The following is a 16,851-nucleotide window of genomic DNA, read 5'->3' on the forward strand; positions in this document are numbered from 1 at the left end:
AGTATACTTTTTTGAAGTTGATTGGAGAAAAATACAGAATTGCTGCTTGTTTTTATTTTCATTATTACTGTTTGCAGGGGAGGAGCTGTTTTAGGGTGACTTCCAACACCCTAATTGAGGCAGCTTAGCAAACAACTCAATCTCATCTGATGTCAGGTTAGTTCTGCTGGTGATATTTGCAGCAAGTGATTTTCTTCTTCTGTGTGTTACCTTGGTAAAATTGAGCTTTGTGCTCCAGAACAGTGGAACTTCTTTGAGCACTTCACAGAATAGTACTTCAACCCATGCATGCGTTGGTGTTCCAGAGATCCCGGTGTGTTTCCTGTGCTTCTGTTCTTTACTGCCTGTTCATGGGCACCATAAGATTTTGCAATGCCTTGTCATTCAGCAGACTTTTTCACAGGAAGACGAAACAAAACCAAATTAAGCCAGCTCTCTTTGCCCTAATGGACTTAATTGAATTTACATAACTGCATGCAAAGACAGACAGCAGCTGGTGATAGTTATTTAAAATTGGTAGGATTCTCGTGATGGTCAGTTACGTCCTAGGTGGTGGCTAACGATTTCTGAAGATGAGTGTGGAATAGACTTCAAGTGCAGCAGGAATTTCATGTGATAAAAACATAATGTAAATAATCTGTGTGTCTTGTAATTTTGCAGCTTTATTTGAACCCTGTGCATGCTTATAAGTGCTTCAAAATCAAGCCACTTGCAGAAGCTGGAGTAGAAAAAAAAAAAAAAGGGGACATTATCAGAAAGTCCAATATTAGATTGTAATATGTTAAGATGCTCTTTTGATGAGCTGGTAACTCATGTGACATTTAAAATAAATAAATACAATTCTAAGCAGTCTGTTCTAAGAGAGTTACAGAAGTAGAATCTTAGAAGCCCAGAATTGTTTGAATTGGAAGGGACCCTTGAAGGTCATCTAATCCAACTCCGCTTCAATAAATGGGGACCCCTACAGCTAGAACAGGTTGCTCAGAGCCTGGTCCAGCCTTACAGTTCACTGTAAGGAGATGATAAGGCCTGAGTAGTAGCATTACTAGTTTCTGTACTGCTTATTTATAAAGGACACTGTGACAGACTCTTATTTCCACATGGATTACGTTTGGCACAAGAAAATAGCAGATTGTTTGGTTTGGCTTGTACTCATTTCCCTATCCAAGGAGGGTTAATGTGACCAAGGAGCATCTTGATGTTCCCTCTCCATGCTTCTGATAGGCTTTGATTTCATCTGATGTACAATGTTTTGTAGGCTTTATTCACAAGGAAAATTATTTTCTTGTCCCTCAGAAGTCTGCTGCTGTCAAGAACTGCCTTCGTTTAGGGCAATATTATTATCAGTATAGGCTTAAGTGTTTACGTAAGTGACAATTTCAGTTGTTCTAGAATCTGGCACCTGTAAAGCTGCTTTACTGGAAGCTGATGTGGACATTCACGTGCATGGTTCTAATTCCCTTTTATTTTGCTTGTTCCAATGCAAAGTGTAATTTTTGGAAGACTGAAGTTGTCACATTGATTCTTGGTAGCATCTCCCTGGTAGGTTTCAACTTTCAACCCTGGTGTTGATCAGTGTGTGTACTAAACAAGAAAAGCAATGTCCTTATAGGGTCTTTACATGCTCAATTCTTGTCGGTTTATGTGAAAACAAAACAGCAGAAAGTATCAAGGAAATCAGAATAGAGACCTGCGGTTTGAAAGAGGACGGCCTGAAAGCTGTGGTTAGTTATCAGAAGCACTTGCAGTAGAAGTAGTCATGTGTTGACAGTAGGAGGATGGGGATTTCAGCACAGTGAACACAAAGCGAACAATAAGAGTTGTTGTTGTGCAAGTTCTAGTTAGGGCTGAAAGACTGATATGTATCTATGAAACAGTCATATTCTGTGCTGAAAGGAAATCGCCTGTGCATCCTTCAGATGTGAATAAATATGGCTTTTTAGCCTTTGGGTCCTTCAGTGTGGTGTCCTTAAAGAATGTTCAATTCACACAGTGTGTTACAATGATTACAGTGCAATTGTGATTCCAAATATGATCCCAGATCTTTCAGGGTCTAGCTTTCTGAGCTGACTTCAAGATACTGTAGTTGTTAGATGGCATGTATAATTCAGAAGCAGTACATGCAGTATCTTTGTGGAGGGCACTAACCTCATTTTCTCTGTTGGTTTTACTTCCATGTGGTGCCAATGCTGTATTGTTGCCTGTGCTGGAAGAGGTCTCCTCTACCCTCTGTGCCAGATGGAAACAGAGAGGAAGGGAAGAAGGCAGACCTTTTTGGAGAATGAACACTACCAAGTGCATTCTAAAGCCTTGTGGCGCTGTTCTTCCCATTACTATTGCAAAGACATCTTTGAGATGGGATAGTTACTGAGTTAAAACATAACTCTTTTTTTTTTTTTTCTTTTTAAATTTCTGGGTAAAATACCAACCTGTCTGCATTGATGTAATGCTCTTGTTTCTCATTTCAGCTATGAAGCCGTACACTCCAGTTTTCATCCTCCTGTGGAGCGCTGTTGGGATAGCGAGGGCTGCCAAAATTGTTGTTGTGCCGCCAATTATGTTTGAAAGCCATCTTTATATTTTCAAGACTCTGGCCTCAGCCTTGCATGACCAAGGTCACCAGACAGTGTTTCTCCTCTCTGAGGGCAGAGAGGTTCCTCCATCTAATCATTATAGACTTCAGCGCTACCCAGGGATCTTTAACAGCAGTACATCGGATGACTTTCTCCAGTCCAAGATGAGGAGTATCTTCTCTGGGAGACTGACGGCCCTGGAACTGTTTGACATCCTGGACCACTATTCGAAGAACTGCGACATGATTGTTGGCAACCAAAACCTCATGCGGTCCCTGAAACAGGAAAAGTTTGACCTGCTCCTGGTAGATCCCAATGAGATGTGTGGATTTGTTATAGCTCACCTTTTAGGGGTTAAGTATGCTGTCTTTTCCACTGGCCTCTGGTATCCAGCAGAAGTGGGTGCTCCAGCTCCCCTCTCTTACGTTCCAGAATTTAACTCACTACTTACAGATCGCATGAACCTATTTGAGAGGATGAAAAATACTTTTGTTTATCTTATTTCAAGATTTGGAGTCAGCTTTTTGGTTCTGCCAAAATATGAAAGGATAATGCAGAAACACAAGGTTCTGCCAGAACGATCTATGTATGACTTGGTTCACGGATCCAGCCTGTGGATGCTTTGTACTGATATAGCACTGGAGTTTCCAAGACCAACGCTTCCTAATGTTGTTTATGTGGGAGGAATCCTAACCAAACCGGCCAGCCCTCTGCCAGAAGTAAGGTTTGCTGAGCTTAAAGTAATTTCTGCAGTACCTGTTTGACCTCATATGATGAGTGACGGTTTTTAAGCAGTGAATTTCAAATGGGATCTAGTGTCTTGAAATTTTAAAACTTGATTTGTTGCTGCTCAGTGGAATATACCCTTGACGTAACTGGAGTTGGCTTGAGGCAGGGAGAGAAACTGAGATGCAAACTCAGGATGAGACTTTTGAGGTTGCAGGAAGTATTCTTCTTTGGAGTTAAGTACTTAATTGTACGGTAGAGGAAAAAAGCAGTGCTCACTACTTTGAAAATTACATCAGTGACTTTTAACCAAATGTGGATTAAATCAGGAATGAACAGGTGAATAAGCTTATACTTAACTAAGCCCATTAATAGGTTATGCCATCTTTAATATCACGGTATTAATGTTTTTATGAAATTGCCATCCTTTGGTTTGATAGGTAAAGGTGGCTTTAAAACTAGGTGTACGTGAATAAAATATGCAAAGGTAATCAAATGGAGATTTTTTGGGTTGCCATAATAAACACCAGGGCTGCATTCGGGTACAGATTTCTACAGTGCACTCATTTACCACCAGGTACCAAGTTTCAGGCTGACATAGTAATAGGGCGGATGGATTGACTCCGGAAATCCTGACTGCATAGATTAATAATTAAGCTTGATTAATTCAGTGTACCATGTGCTCTTGATACCTGATAGCCAAGAATGCCTTTGTTCAGCAACACAATAGTGAGTGTCACAGGCAGAACAGAATTTCATAGAAAATCATGTCACTTGCACTTCTGCTTTTGTACATGAACAAATTGATCTTGAATTGGAGATGACTAGTAATAGGCACTTATCACTCAGTGATAAATAGGTAGGTAGATCTGCAGCACTCAATAAAACTTGTCTGCTTCTAAAAATGTCTTATTCAGCCTTCACGTGCTTTTTGCATGAAACCTACCAGGCCTCCTTTTCATCTTTTTTCTTTTATTTTTCCCCTTGAAAAATAGTCTTGGAAGGCTGTTTTTTCTTCTATATGCTGTCAGTGTTCTGACCTAATGATATGCTTTTTCATCAACTTGGGGAATATCAGCCAATTCTTTGCTTTGTGCTGCAGGGTTTGGGATGCTGTACCAGTTCCTTTATTCCGTCCCCACCCCGTTCAGCTCAGCTTTAAATGTACTTGAGCTGGATGAGAGCAAGCACTTGCCAGGGCTTTCTGAGTCTGATGGTATACTACTGTCTGATGTGTCCTCACAAAAACTTGCGAGTTGCCTGACTATCTAATGTCAGCACAGATCAGGACGTTTCTATAGGTAGCCAGCCTAACTTGCACAGGAAAGGTGAACTCTCTAATGAGAATTCAGGAGTAAGGAGCTGCTGGAGACAGCAGACAGATGGTGCGAAAAGAGTTCTGTTTTAGGATAACGTGATGTCTCCACTTAGGCACTGTCACTGCCTATATCTGTTTGTAGTGTCACAGGGGATAGAAGTACCTTCTGCCGTTGTTTGGAGAGAAAAAGTTTAGGTTAAGGAGCATCATATTTTTATATGGCTTTTATTTGATGATGGCTCCTATAACAGCTCACCTGTTACTTTTGTAAGTAAACAAAACAGCACTTCTTCTGATATACTGCACCCATGTATAGATATTTATGTTTAGAAAGTGTTTGTCTAGTCAGAACACAAACATATCCTAAGAAAATAGGCTAAAGGTGGTCTTTTGCTGCCTTAACAAAGTTCAGCAGTATTCTTCCCAAGAAGACCCTGCTGGCTGGATTGAATTTGTTTGTTCATTTTCCAAACTGATATTTGATTGCTCTGTAAGAAGGCAAACATCCTTCTGTTGCATGTTGAATTTGGGTACTGTACTAACACTGTCTTTTGGTCTCCGTGGATAGGTCTTCAAGCTCATAGCCTGTCACCAAAGCAAGTACATATTTTTTTTTTCTATAGAATGAAATGGAAGGAAATGAAAGGAACTGTTTTATTTTCCTCTTTTGCTTGAAGGATATGCATGTGTGTTTATGAAAATGTGTTTATACACCTGTATATACACATGTAAATAGAAAATAGACCAGAAGGTTAAAAAAATTTACTCTGGAATAATGAATGTTAATGTGCTGCAGAGCTGCTTCACTTGCGGATGCTGACCTGAAAAGGATGCTGCTTCAGGAGCTGCCTGTAAGCTGCAGAGCTGGCGCTGCTCAGAAGATGGTGGTCATCAGAAGGAGGGATAGATGTGTGGCTGGTGGCAGCTGTCTTTGTGTAGGCCTGGTCCACTTTGTTAGCTGCAGAAGTTCTAGGGAAAAAATAGTCTGTGTTTCCAAGTTGAAATTCACTCACAATACAATACCAAATCTTTATAAAACCACAGCAGGCTTTTGAACCCTTAGGCTGCAGTTGGAAGGTGGCAAGCCTTTTCTTGGGAGTTCTGGCTTTCAGGTGGCGGGATCCAGCCTGCTCCTCCTAGGGCCCAGTGTCTCCTGTGGAGCTCCAGATCTTGCTACTTCTAGTCAGGAAAAAGAAAGAAAATATTGTTGCTCTCCTTAGCAACTATCACAATTCTTAAATGAAACTGAAAGGCTCTAGGTTTCTGTTAATAAGGCCATAGAAAGGAAGGGAGCGGAGTAGTAGTGGAACAGTCCATGAAGAAAATAAAGGTCAGGGCCCTTTTGAACAGCCACAGTATTTCTACTGTCTGATTCTGGTGGGCCCTGTAGCTGTGTTGTTCAGTTGCTCAGACCCTGCACCTGGACTTTCCCTACAATGTCTTTAAAAGCAAGCTATAAAGCTTTTAAAGTAGTACGTAGCAGAAAGTACTGAATATCCACGGCATAGAAGAGGACAGGACCTAAGTCTCTCTTTGCTCTGCTTAATCTATATTAATATTTTTATTCAGGTTTGTGGCATGGTTGTGTAAATCTCAAAGTTGTCCCCATATAGTTCGTGCTGACTTGGTTTGTGAAATACTTTTGGTACATGTAAATCAGATGCATTATGGTGGGTGCTAAACTGGCAGCTTTATTTTACCTGGGTACTGGAAGCCAAACAGGGAACATAAGGGTCCTTTTGGACAGCTTTACTTTACATGTTTTGTAGGGACACTCTGGCGAATGTCCAGAGTAAAGGTGGCCAAGTTTCTGGACCACTCACAGGGTAGGTACAGAGCCAAATATGGTCCTGCTGTGCTGGTATGGTGCTTGGGTACAGGCAACCTGGAGTCCCTGTGGGAGCAGTCTGTTAACTGCGCATATCACACATCAGGTGGAGGAAACTGGACTTACAGGACGTGTCTTTGTTGCCGTTCAGAGCTCAGAAAGCAGCATCGTGCAGTTACGTCATGTAGCGGGCATGAGTTTTAGTGCATTCTGAGCTCTGTAGTAGTTGCAGCTGCAGTCTACCACACATAGCTGTGGTGTGCAGCCTCCAAACTTAGTGTTGATTACAGTGTGCCCTGACACCTCAGAACATCAGTCTCTAACACACCCTTTGCTTTCCCCAAAGGAATTGCTCAAAAAAAAAAAAAGAAGAGAAGCAAGTCTGTTAACGTGACTGTACCATAAGTGAATAAAAACTTGCCCATGTACAGCGAAGAGTCTGGGGTTTCTATAGATAACTGTGAAAATGGTGTATTTTGAATTGGTCAGGGGTATACATAGCCTTAAAGGATCAGAAGTTGGAGGCAGAACAAGTGCCAGTCTGAGGGTCATCACTGACTTCAACTTGTAAGCGCATGGTGTCACCTGAGGGTATTTTCTGATTTTTCTCTGACCCGAGAGTGGCAATTAAGTAGTAAAAGGCTCTTTTGCCTCCTTCATATCACACTTCTCCAGAGGGATCCTATTAAACTGGATGAAACTGGCATTTACTCTAACACCATTTAAGAAACAGTGGGGAGACTTCTACTGTGGCATTTGTATCTTGTGAGTGGGTTGATACATAGTTAGGCATTAATCAGCCTGATAAGATACGTCCTTGAATAAGGGTAGAAATTAGGTGGCTCTTGGAAGCAGCAGCATTGGGGAATGCCAGCTCTGTTGTGTGGGAGGGGCAAAGGGCACTGAAAACAAGCAGGAGCTTTGCTGCAAGAGAAGAAGGCAAATGTTGTTTTGGAAGACTTATTTAAATCAATTAGTTGTACAAGCACACTTGAACGCTGATTGAATCCCACAGTTTGGATACAGTTGTACTTGAAGTTATCTGTATTAGCTTCTATGGAAGAAATCACAAACTAAAATCAGGCATGCCCCCTGAAATGCAAGTTGAGCTTTTCTTTCTTCATATCTGCACAGCTTTCATAACTTCCTCTTGGTAATATCCTGCTTTTCTTCGGTGCTGATCTTGAGGCACTAATTTTGCCCTGAATGCTGTTTACTGTTGCTATGAAAAGAGAAACAAAGGTCAGTTTGTTTTTAATTCATTTCTACCTGAATAGACTAAATTTACACTGCAAACGAGAATGCTCACATTTCAGAAGTAAAAGCTAGCCTTTCAGCCACAGTTGTCATCAAGGAGTAATTACAGTAACTTTTTTGCTCTTCTCTGTAGATCTCTTATCTAATTTTGCTGTTGAATAGATCTATATCTGTGTAACAAATTGGTGCCTCTGAAATGTCTTCGCTAAAAAGTTTCATTTTTTCACGTATTGTGTGCAGTTGCTTATTTAAACCGGCATTTGCTGGCACTGCTATTTACTTACCTTTAAAATTTAGTGGGGGAGTAAGGAGACGTTCCTTAGATCAGATGCTTATTTCATTCAAATTAAAGGATGCTTTCTGCAAGCTCTTGCAAACTGTAGCAGTAGATTGTTGCATGTAGCACAGCACCCATCTCTTTTTATTTTTTTAAGTTCTGAGAGAAAAGTTCTTAGCCCCTTTTGATAATAAATTTCTGATGGTGTGAAGCAATTCTAGAGCTCTTCTAAAAGGTGTATTATTATTAAGCAAGAGAGACCAGAAGCCTTTTAATGATGTCAGAGATTATGGGGCACCACGCAAATGCTGTACTGTGCCATACAATCGTGTATTTTGGCCTTGAAATACATTTCCAAGTCCAGCTTTTTTACCATGAGCTATGGAACTTCTGTTACACAAGGAACTGTAGTGCCTTTTTCCCGTCATGATCTCCAGTCTCAGATGCTCCAGTATTGCTACATTGACGAATATTGTTCCAGCTATACTGATGCATTTCAAATTTGGGAAGAAATGTTGACTCAGCATGTACCTGTATAGGAACAGAAAGGGAAGAGGATGCCGTGGTGATTTTGGGAATCAGTTAAGTATCTCCAGTACAGAAGGAGGTGCTCTGAGTACATAAGCTGGCATCCAGCACTCAGATGAGCAAACGCAGAGCCTCCTGAGGATGCTGGCAACAGAAGTCCATGTTCTTGGCCTGCAGCGATTCTGTGCTGTCCAGCAAAAATCAAGTTCATGTGGTTCATGTATAGTCACATAACATGGTTATTTGTTTAGCTCAGATGATTGAATGCGCTGTTAGTGGAGAACGCAAGGTCCAGAACTTGGGTGTTGCGTAAGTCAAATTCTGAGAGTTAAAAGTGTCGGAAAGCGTTCAACTATATCTTTATTTAAAGAAAAGGTTAGTGTGAGCTTTTTTCTGATCTAAAATGTTCTAATTCATTTTTGTACTGAAGTGTACAAATTAATAAGATTTACTCTGATAATTATTGTCAGGTGTGAGTTTGTAAGATTAAGCTGTACGTGGGGCAAGTAATGAGCTAGTTGTATTTTTCCAACCATTTTCTCCAGCTTGTTACAATTCCTGACATCATGTAGAGAAATGATGGGTAAGATCTTGTTACCAAACGCATGTTTTTTCTTTAGTATTTGAAACATGCATCAGTTTGAATGGTGTGTTTGAATAGTTAGGGGTGTTCAGAGCTGACATTGAGGAGCTGCAAGCCTAATTATTAATGGTATTGATTTTAAAAAATAAGCCTTTGTAATCATGGCAGATTTTCTTGTGGGTTGTCTGAGTTGCTTAGAAGTTGCTTAGGTAAAATGGATACGTTGCGTTCAGCTAATAACCTGCTTGAGCATTTATTTGCCTTGCTGCTGGTTAGGTTTAGGGGACCGCCATCCTTGAAGGCAGTGGAACATGCGAGTCTGGAGCAGGGTCACTTGTAGGGGTCGTCGACGCCTGAGGGAGAAGGAGGGTCACTGTCACCCATGCTTTCATTGCCCCCAATGTTTTTTTAGCAACTTAGTGTAAGTGATGCATAACCTCTTCAGCACTGAGAACTACTGCTGATTGGTGGATGGTTGGACTGGATGATCGTGTAGGTCTTTTCCAACCTTGATGATTCTGTGATTGTGGTTTCAGACATTTTTATCTGATATTTCGAAGAGTGTTAGGAAAATTACTAAGATGTCTTCAGCTTCTTGCTGGCGTCCATCTACCAAATAATGCTCTTCTCTTAAAAAACTTCAGGGGATCTTCACGTGTGACAGATTTGGTGTACGGGAAGTTTTTTGTTGTCCAAGTTCAGCATATTTACAACTGAAATTTATGAGCATATTTTTCATCCTAAAATAATGAAGTACTTCATAGTCTGGCTCAGTAATCCTGACAGTGCACTCTTCATTTCTCCAGGGAGATGAACAGGGCTGTGAAAAATCCTTTGGACAAAACCACTACTTTCTGGGAAGACTATCCGAATTATCTTGCGTAGCCAGTGACAGGATAAGCAGTTCCTAGCTTCCAAAAACAGCAAAATACTGATGTGTGTATCACCTGTGTGATAGCTTTTTAGGTCATGAAAACACGTGGGTATCTGGCTGATGCTGTCCCTATTTATGTTCTGTGCTCCAGTGCCTGTGTGCTTAGAGCTGCTGTGCCAGGAGTGTGTGCTGGCAGCCTACACTGAGTCCTGGCTGACACTGTGAGACCCTGAGGGACTGGAGGTCTGGAGAGAAGTGAAAGTAGGGAATTGCTTAGCAAAGGCCAGTATAATGCTTGATTCCTGTTAATGCTGCTTATGCGAAGGTGGTATTGGGGAAGTAGGTGGGACCTTCTGAAGAGCTGCATCACCCCAACCAGATGGGACTGGGAGGGGTTATTAAAGGATAGCAGATCCTACCACTTAAATACAGACTTGGAAGCCAGCTGATCTTCAGCCTGTTAAAGAAGGGCTGATGGCTGACTACCTACATATACACTGCACATATGCATGTATGCATGCATATATTTTTAAAAAGAGAGAGGGGAGGATAGAGGGAAAAGTTACTCCACCTGTACAAGTAGCAAGTAACCACTTGTCAATATCAAATCAAAGCTGCAGGTTAGAATTAGCTCCCTTGCCATTGACAGAGTACAGGTGTTGTACTGGAGCAATGGAGAGCAAAATGGCTTGCTTATATTACTTTACAGTGCAGATTTATTGATGGGTGTATTGAGCAGTAGCTGTAATGTGAAGGCCTGGCTTTAGAATTCTGCTTCTCGTCAATTTTCTTGTCCCTCTAGCTGACCTAATGTCCTGTAGGTGGTGTTAGTAAAAACAGTTATCCGTATTAAAACAAAAAACAATCCCCTTCTTCTTAAACAGCTTTTCTACTACATATGCAAGTACTGAAATTATAGGGCGCATTCCATAACCTTGGTTTGCATGTAATAATTCTTCCTGTGTGTGCTTACGTGTTCTGGAGGATGTTGTGCTTAGGAATGTGAGGAGTTTGTTTATTATTTTAATAGAGCAAAAAATACAACCTCTGCGTTAGTGCCAACAATTGGAACCCTGGATTTGAGGATGCCATCATTTTACCTATTCCTCTGTCAGTGCGCAGTCATTTTGATAATCCCTCTTGAAGGGCAAGCAGGGCTTCTTGTTTTCGACTGCCTTTCTTCCATTCATTTGTAAAGCAAGGTTGCTTTCCCAGGGCATTTGCCAAAGGCCTGGTGAGTAATGGATTTTTGACGAAGAGTGTTGCATCAGGGAAGTACTTGCACAGCAGTTTCTGGTTGACCTCTAGTTTTAGGTAGACTGTGTTCTTGGAGGCTTCATTGGATATGCTGTAATTCTAGAGCGGGCAGACAAAAGACAAAGGCTTGTGGTGCTGTGTTTCTTAACAGTGTTTGGAGTCTGAAATTCATTCCTCTTCAAAGTTAAATGCTCCTAAATGTTCTTTTGGTATTGGTAGTCAAATGAGAAAAGGCAGTAGAGGCCAAGGATGATAAAATGCAACATTCTAGACATTGAAAAGTTTCATGAGGTATTTTAAAACATACATTTCAGTGTGTTTTTGATGAGGCAAACAGGCAGTGTATATATACCAAATTAGTGAGAAACAGTAGGAAGGTGCTGAATGTGTTTCCCAGCAGGGCTGAATCTGTGCCTAATAACAGAGAAGCACTTTGTTATCAGCAGAGTTCTTAGATAATATGTGCCAGTGGAGCACTTAGCAGTGCTCAGAGACCTCGCAGGAAGTAGTTCAGAGGTTATGTTCTATTTTGTGACTGGGAGCGTTAGAGTAGCTTACAGATAGCTCTAGAAAGCAAGAACTAGAGGAATCGAGTCTGATGCTACAACCTGAATATGCTTTCTTTTATACCTCAAGTATTGTTTTGGGAATTGTCTTATTCATTCTGAGATATCGTCTTTTTATCAGCTCGGTACATGGTGCAGGTCAGCCAACATTAGTGTATCTAGGGAAGACAGATACAAAGCTTACTGAGAATTTGCCAAAAAACAAAACAAAAAGAGCTTTTCAGTTTCATTTTTCAAAGTTTCAGTTTGAATTCAGACAGAATGAAAGGAGAGGAGGGAGGGACAGAAGTGAAAGATTAAGCTCAGTTATGTGTTCCCAATAGAGAAGTGGGTGATAGACAGCAACTTGTATCTGAGGAAAGAATCTGCAATTAATTGAGAAGCACCAAAATGATCTTGTTCTGTGTTGGGAAGAGCATGGCAGGTGTTAGTTGAACTGAGCCTAGTGTTACAAAACAGTGCAGATCTGGATACAACAGAACCAGCATGCTTTTAAAAGGCAGGATTTTTGCTAGCTGAAAAATAACCTTCAGCATGTTGTGGAGATGAGCCAAGGGCTGTGGCTTAGCCAGCTGGCAGCTGGATGTGTGGAGTCAGGGCACCGTGAGCTGTCCCGGTCACTGCAGTCTGGTGCTCGCGGCAGTGCCTCGTGTCCTCTGCTCTGCATAGGAGATGCTGCAATGGGTTGTTAAGTGACAGGTGAACTAATAGCAAGTCAAGCCAAACATCAAGCTTTGCCTAAAGTCATGATGTTTCTCTTGCTTTACCCAGATGGGCACATTATTTTGTAGCCTTCGGGTGATGCAACAGGACCCTGCTTGCTGAGTGACAGTAAAGGTCATATGATTTGCACGTACAGGGCTGCTCTGAAAGCAGTGTCTCCTATTTTATGGTGTTGGCCCACAACGGTAGAAGCAGATGTTGGTGGTATGGCAGCAAAGGCAGAACCTTCCCACCAGTATTCCGTTCTGTGTCGTTGCCATGTGACAGATTGGCAGCAGAGTGGCACTCTGACAGAATGTTGTCTGACATGGAAGTGCACATGAAGCAAAGAGCTGTTGAATTCCTCCATGCAGGAAAAATGGCACCCACTGACACTGATGGCTGCTGAAGGTTTCTAGAGACCAGGCTGTGGATGTGAGCACAGCGAGGTGCTGGGTGGTGAGTTTCAGCAGCAGCAGTAGAGACAGACAGCAGTTCACCTCCACTGGTGCAGACCTTTAGGAGACAGGCTCCTGTTTGTCACAGGTGAAAGCGCACAGCTAATGGTGGTGACAGTGTTGAAAAACAGTGTTTTGTAGCTAAGAATTTGCTCTATCAGATAATGTTATTGTGTTCTTTGTGTGTATTGCAGTTTCCGTGGAAGCAAATAGGAGGCATTATTTCTGGTGTGGCCTTTAACTGCCTCTGCTGACACAATGTTTTTAATAAAATTTGAGATGAAGTTAAAACATATTAGTACAGTATTTAAATATTACCCATGAGAAAAACATTATTTAGAGGACATCAGAAAAGTCACTAAAAAAACTGTGTACTTTTCTGTTCGTTTATCCTTATCTTGTCTCTAAGGACCACTTCATAGAGCTATTTTATTTATTTATTTTGAAATAGATCTGGTTTTGTCTGCCCTAAGCAGCGTTCTGCAGCAGAAGTTGCATAGCACGCCTGTGCTCCCCATTGGAGGGTGGTGGTTTGCAACCAGCTTCAAAGAACAGACATTTGTGCTATTGCACATTTGAACCGAGCAGCTGAACAGGGGAAGCTTCGATTATTAAACCCGGTTATGTTTGTACTTGTGTACTTTGTTTATCTGAAGCAAAGCTCAGTATTAGGCACCACTGGTTACTGCCAGCTGGGTCCTCACTCTATAGTCACAGCTGTGCATTTAGCATCCAAGCCTGCTAAGAATAGCTAATGAGCAAACTAAACAGAACAAAGCTCACATAGTGGGGTCGGCACAATGGCATTCCTGTCTGAGAATGGTAAAAAGATTATTTGATTTGATTTATTTATTCCCCCATCCCCCATTCAGCCTATAGAAGAGCGTAGATCAATAAGTGTTTATATTCTCCCTATGCAGGCACAAGGGAGAACTTAAATAAAAGACCGATCTATATGCAAAATCCCTCACCCTTCATAATGTAGTGTCTAAGAGAAATGATTGTGCATAGCCAGCTGAACTCAGAGAAGAGAACAAGGCAAGGTCGTAATAACTGCTTCTGTGCTAAGCTCTGACTGCAGTAAATACTGCTAGCATTGAAAAAGCAGCAGCCTGATCAGGTGGTCTGTGTGTGGCATATGTGAGTATCGCAAGGGAGTGCTGTAAAAGCAAATGTGTAATGCCTGAAGAGGGTGAATTGGGCACGAGGCTGGTTGGTTACTGCATGAAAGCCTGCTACCTGCAGAAGGGGGGGAACAGGAAGGGAATGTTGACCAACTGCTTTTATTTGGTCTGTGCCAGTGCTGTGCCTCCTTGTGAGACCTTCTTGTGAGTTTAACTACCATCTTAAAAGGGTTTAGAAAACACATCTTATGGGGGATGTAATTGAAAGTGATTTGGTACCTCCTTGAAATTGTGGTATCAGGATCAGGCAGTCATCATAAGGAAAACCAGAGATCTGACTCAGCTGGTAGGGAACTTCAGAAGAAGCTTCACCCTTACAGTCCCTTTTCTGTTTTGCCCAAACTGTTTTAGTGCCTAACTCTCCTGATTTGCCCAAACAATTTGAGTTTTCATGAATGTTAACATGAAGACAGACAGACCTGACAGGGTTTGGCACAATGTTATAACTGGGACACGCTTATGTGTTGAATTTAATCACTGAAGTAAAGATGGTAATCAATACATGTATTTATTAGATGATGATCTTTGGTTGAGTATATAAATATAAAGCTGTAGTTGGATGAAAACCAACATTCAGTTGGAAAGTTTAGTTCAAAATCCAGTTCCAGAACCAAATGCTTGCTGAAGTAGCTGACCTAAGAGGCTTCTGGTATTTGATGTGGGCTGAGCTCCCCCTCGCTCATGCAGTGCCTGGCAGAGGAACGAGTGGCCCAGGAGGAGCAGTGTCCAGTGAGGCATCCCAGCTTGTCCCAGAGTGGGTGCGAGCCTCTCTGCTGCCCACTGAGAAAGCCCAGGGAGAGCTGCCTGCCTCGCAAAGTGCTTTCTGTGGATGTCTCTCCAGTCCTGGATTTTTTAGCTGTTTGTATCTTCTGGGAAGTCCCAGTACGTGCCTGTGTGTCTAACTTAATTATTAACATCAGCTTCTCTTTTAGTGATCCTACCACTGAAACCCCCGATATTTCTCTTCAGCTGGAAATTACATAAGTGCCCAATGGAAGTTTTTTGAAATCTCATACAGAACTGACTGCCTTATTTTGAGAATTGTGCTCAAGTTCTTCACAGTTTTGGGGTTAGAACTGTTGGGGCTTTGATTCCTAGTACAGAACGGGGAAAATGAGTTCGGTATCTCAGAACTTCTGGTCAGTTGTTCAGGTTGCCCTACTGAAGGAAATGTCAACAACTGCTAGGACTAAAATATTTCTTGTGCCTGATTCAGTCTCAAACTGGATTTATAGCAAATCTGAATGTCACTTAAACTGAGCAAAATGAAGTGGCTTTCATGCTGCCTGAATAAAAAAGATGGCTTTTAATAAAGGCAGGTCTAGTGACTCATTGTGGCTCTCTTTTCATATGGTGCATAATTAAATTAGGAAGACAGAATATGCTGGAGGACAGGAATGTAAGTAGATTTAAAAGAAGAAATTCACACTGGGTAAGCGCAGTTATCTGTGAAGCTGTTTAGTGTACAGAGTGGTGATTTCATTTAATTCTAGTGTGGGTCAGTGTTTTTTTTATGTGACTGCCAGTTTTCAGAGCTCAACGACTGGTGGCAAACTCAGTGCATGTATTACTTCGCTCTGGATGAATGCAAAGCTGGTTTCTTTGGTTTCTGTTCTTGATTTCTTGACACTGACTATTGGAGAGCTAGGGCTATGTGGTATAAGTCAATAAAGAGGCAGAAAGGTGACTAAAGAATGGAGTGCCAAGATATGCTGAAATTTTAAGGGGGAAGAAGTTGTACTGCATCAGTGTAGATAATTCTGTGATTCAGGTTTTGCAAGATTAGAGCAAGACAAAGGTTTTGAGCCACAAAGTAGATATTAGGAATGCGTATGCATGAATTTAGTGCATGGCCATAGTAATAGAGGTGGTAAAGTATTCAGTCTCTTTCATGTGCCAAGATCATACTCTGCAAAAAAAACCTATATTTTATAGGCTACATAAAGAACAGAGAAGTACAAAATATGATGAGCCTTTCTACCATGATGCGGCTTATTATAGCAGGACAATCAAATGACTCTGCAACCAAAGGTTTCTTAACACTGCTCACTTGGTTTCTAATCTGCTAGACCCTTACCTTAGGAAATCTGTAATTAAAAAAAAATATATAATGTTGAGAAATAGAGAAAGTTAAAGGAACCTGAGACTCCTCTAGATCACTAACTCATGTGGCTTTGCAAAGCGGGGATCTTGGTTCCCCTGTTCTCCTTTTCTCATTTTTATCCCAACCCTTGCATTTTTAGCAATGTTTAGTGATCCTATTTAATTATTTCTATATTATGCCAGAAATTATACAAATATATGCAAGGAGAACCTTTGTTCTGACAAGTCTGCACTTTGTCTTCTGCACAGCAGTGATTTCAGCACCCCTCGGGGGAAGCAGATTGGAAAGAGGCTGCAGATCAGGAGGCAGGCAAGCAATTCCTCTTACTACCAACACAAAGTAGGGCTTAAGTGAAATGCTGACAAATTTGAATGGAAGAAGTCCTTCTAGTTGTTGTCAAAATATGATAAACTGAGTTGAAAATCTTCTGGATCTTCTCTAGGTTGGCTCAGAACGATTTTGCTTCTGTCAAATCTTGTGTTTTAAAATAGAACCTAAAGACAAATTCCAAGTTCTAAGTTTCAGATTTGAGTTGGGCATTGTCCACCTCTGGTCTGGAAGCGTTTGGTAGCCAGGTAGTACCATAGGTACCATAGTCTGGTAGCCGTTTGGTAGG

General features: G+C 41.4%; 1 protein-coding gene across 6 annotated transcripts in view; it reads left to right on the forward strand.

Moving 5' to 3' along the window:
* Positions 1 to 16,851, forward strand: part of UGT8 (UDP glycosyltransferase 8) — a 46,038-nt gene that overhangs the window by 16,746 nt on the left and 12,441 nt on the right. For all 6 annotated transcript variants that reach the window (XM_072335806.1, XM_072335803.1, XM_072335802.1 and 3 more), the window contains exon 2: positions 2,469 to 3,292. In XM_072335806.1, the coding sequence (XP_072191907.1) occupies positions 2,471 to 3,292 (822 nt within the window). In that variant the 5' untranslated portion in view covers positions 2,469 to 2,470. The remainder of the gene's footprint in view (positions 1 to 2,468; positions 3,293 to 16,851) is intronic.

This window comes from Excalfactoria chinensis, chromosome 4 (assembly GCF_039878825.1).
Source record: "Excalfactoria chinensis isolate bCotChi1 chromosome 4, bCotChi1.hap2, whole genome shotgun sequence".
In the NCBI taxonomy this organism is placed as follows: domain Eukaryota; kingdom Metazoa; phylum Chordata; class Aves; order Galliformes; family Phasianidae; genus Excalfactoria; species Excalfactoria chinensis.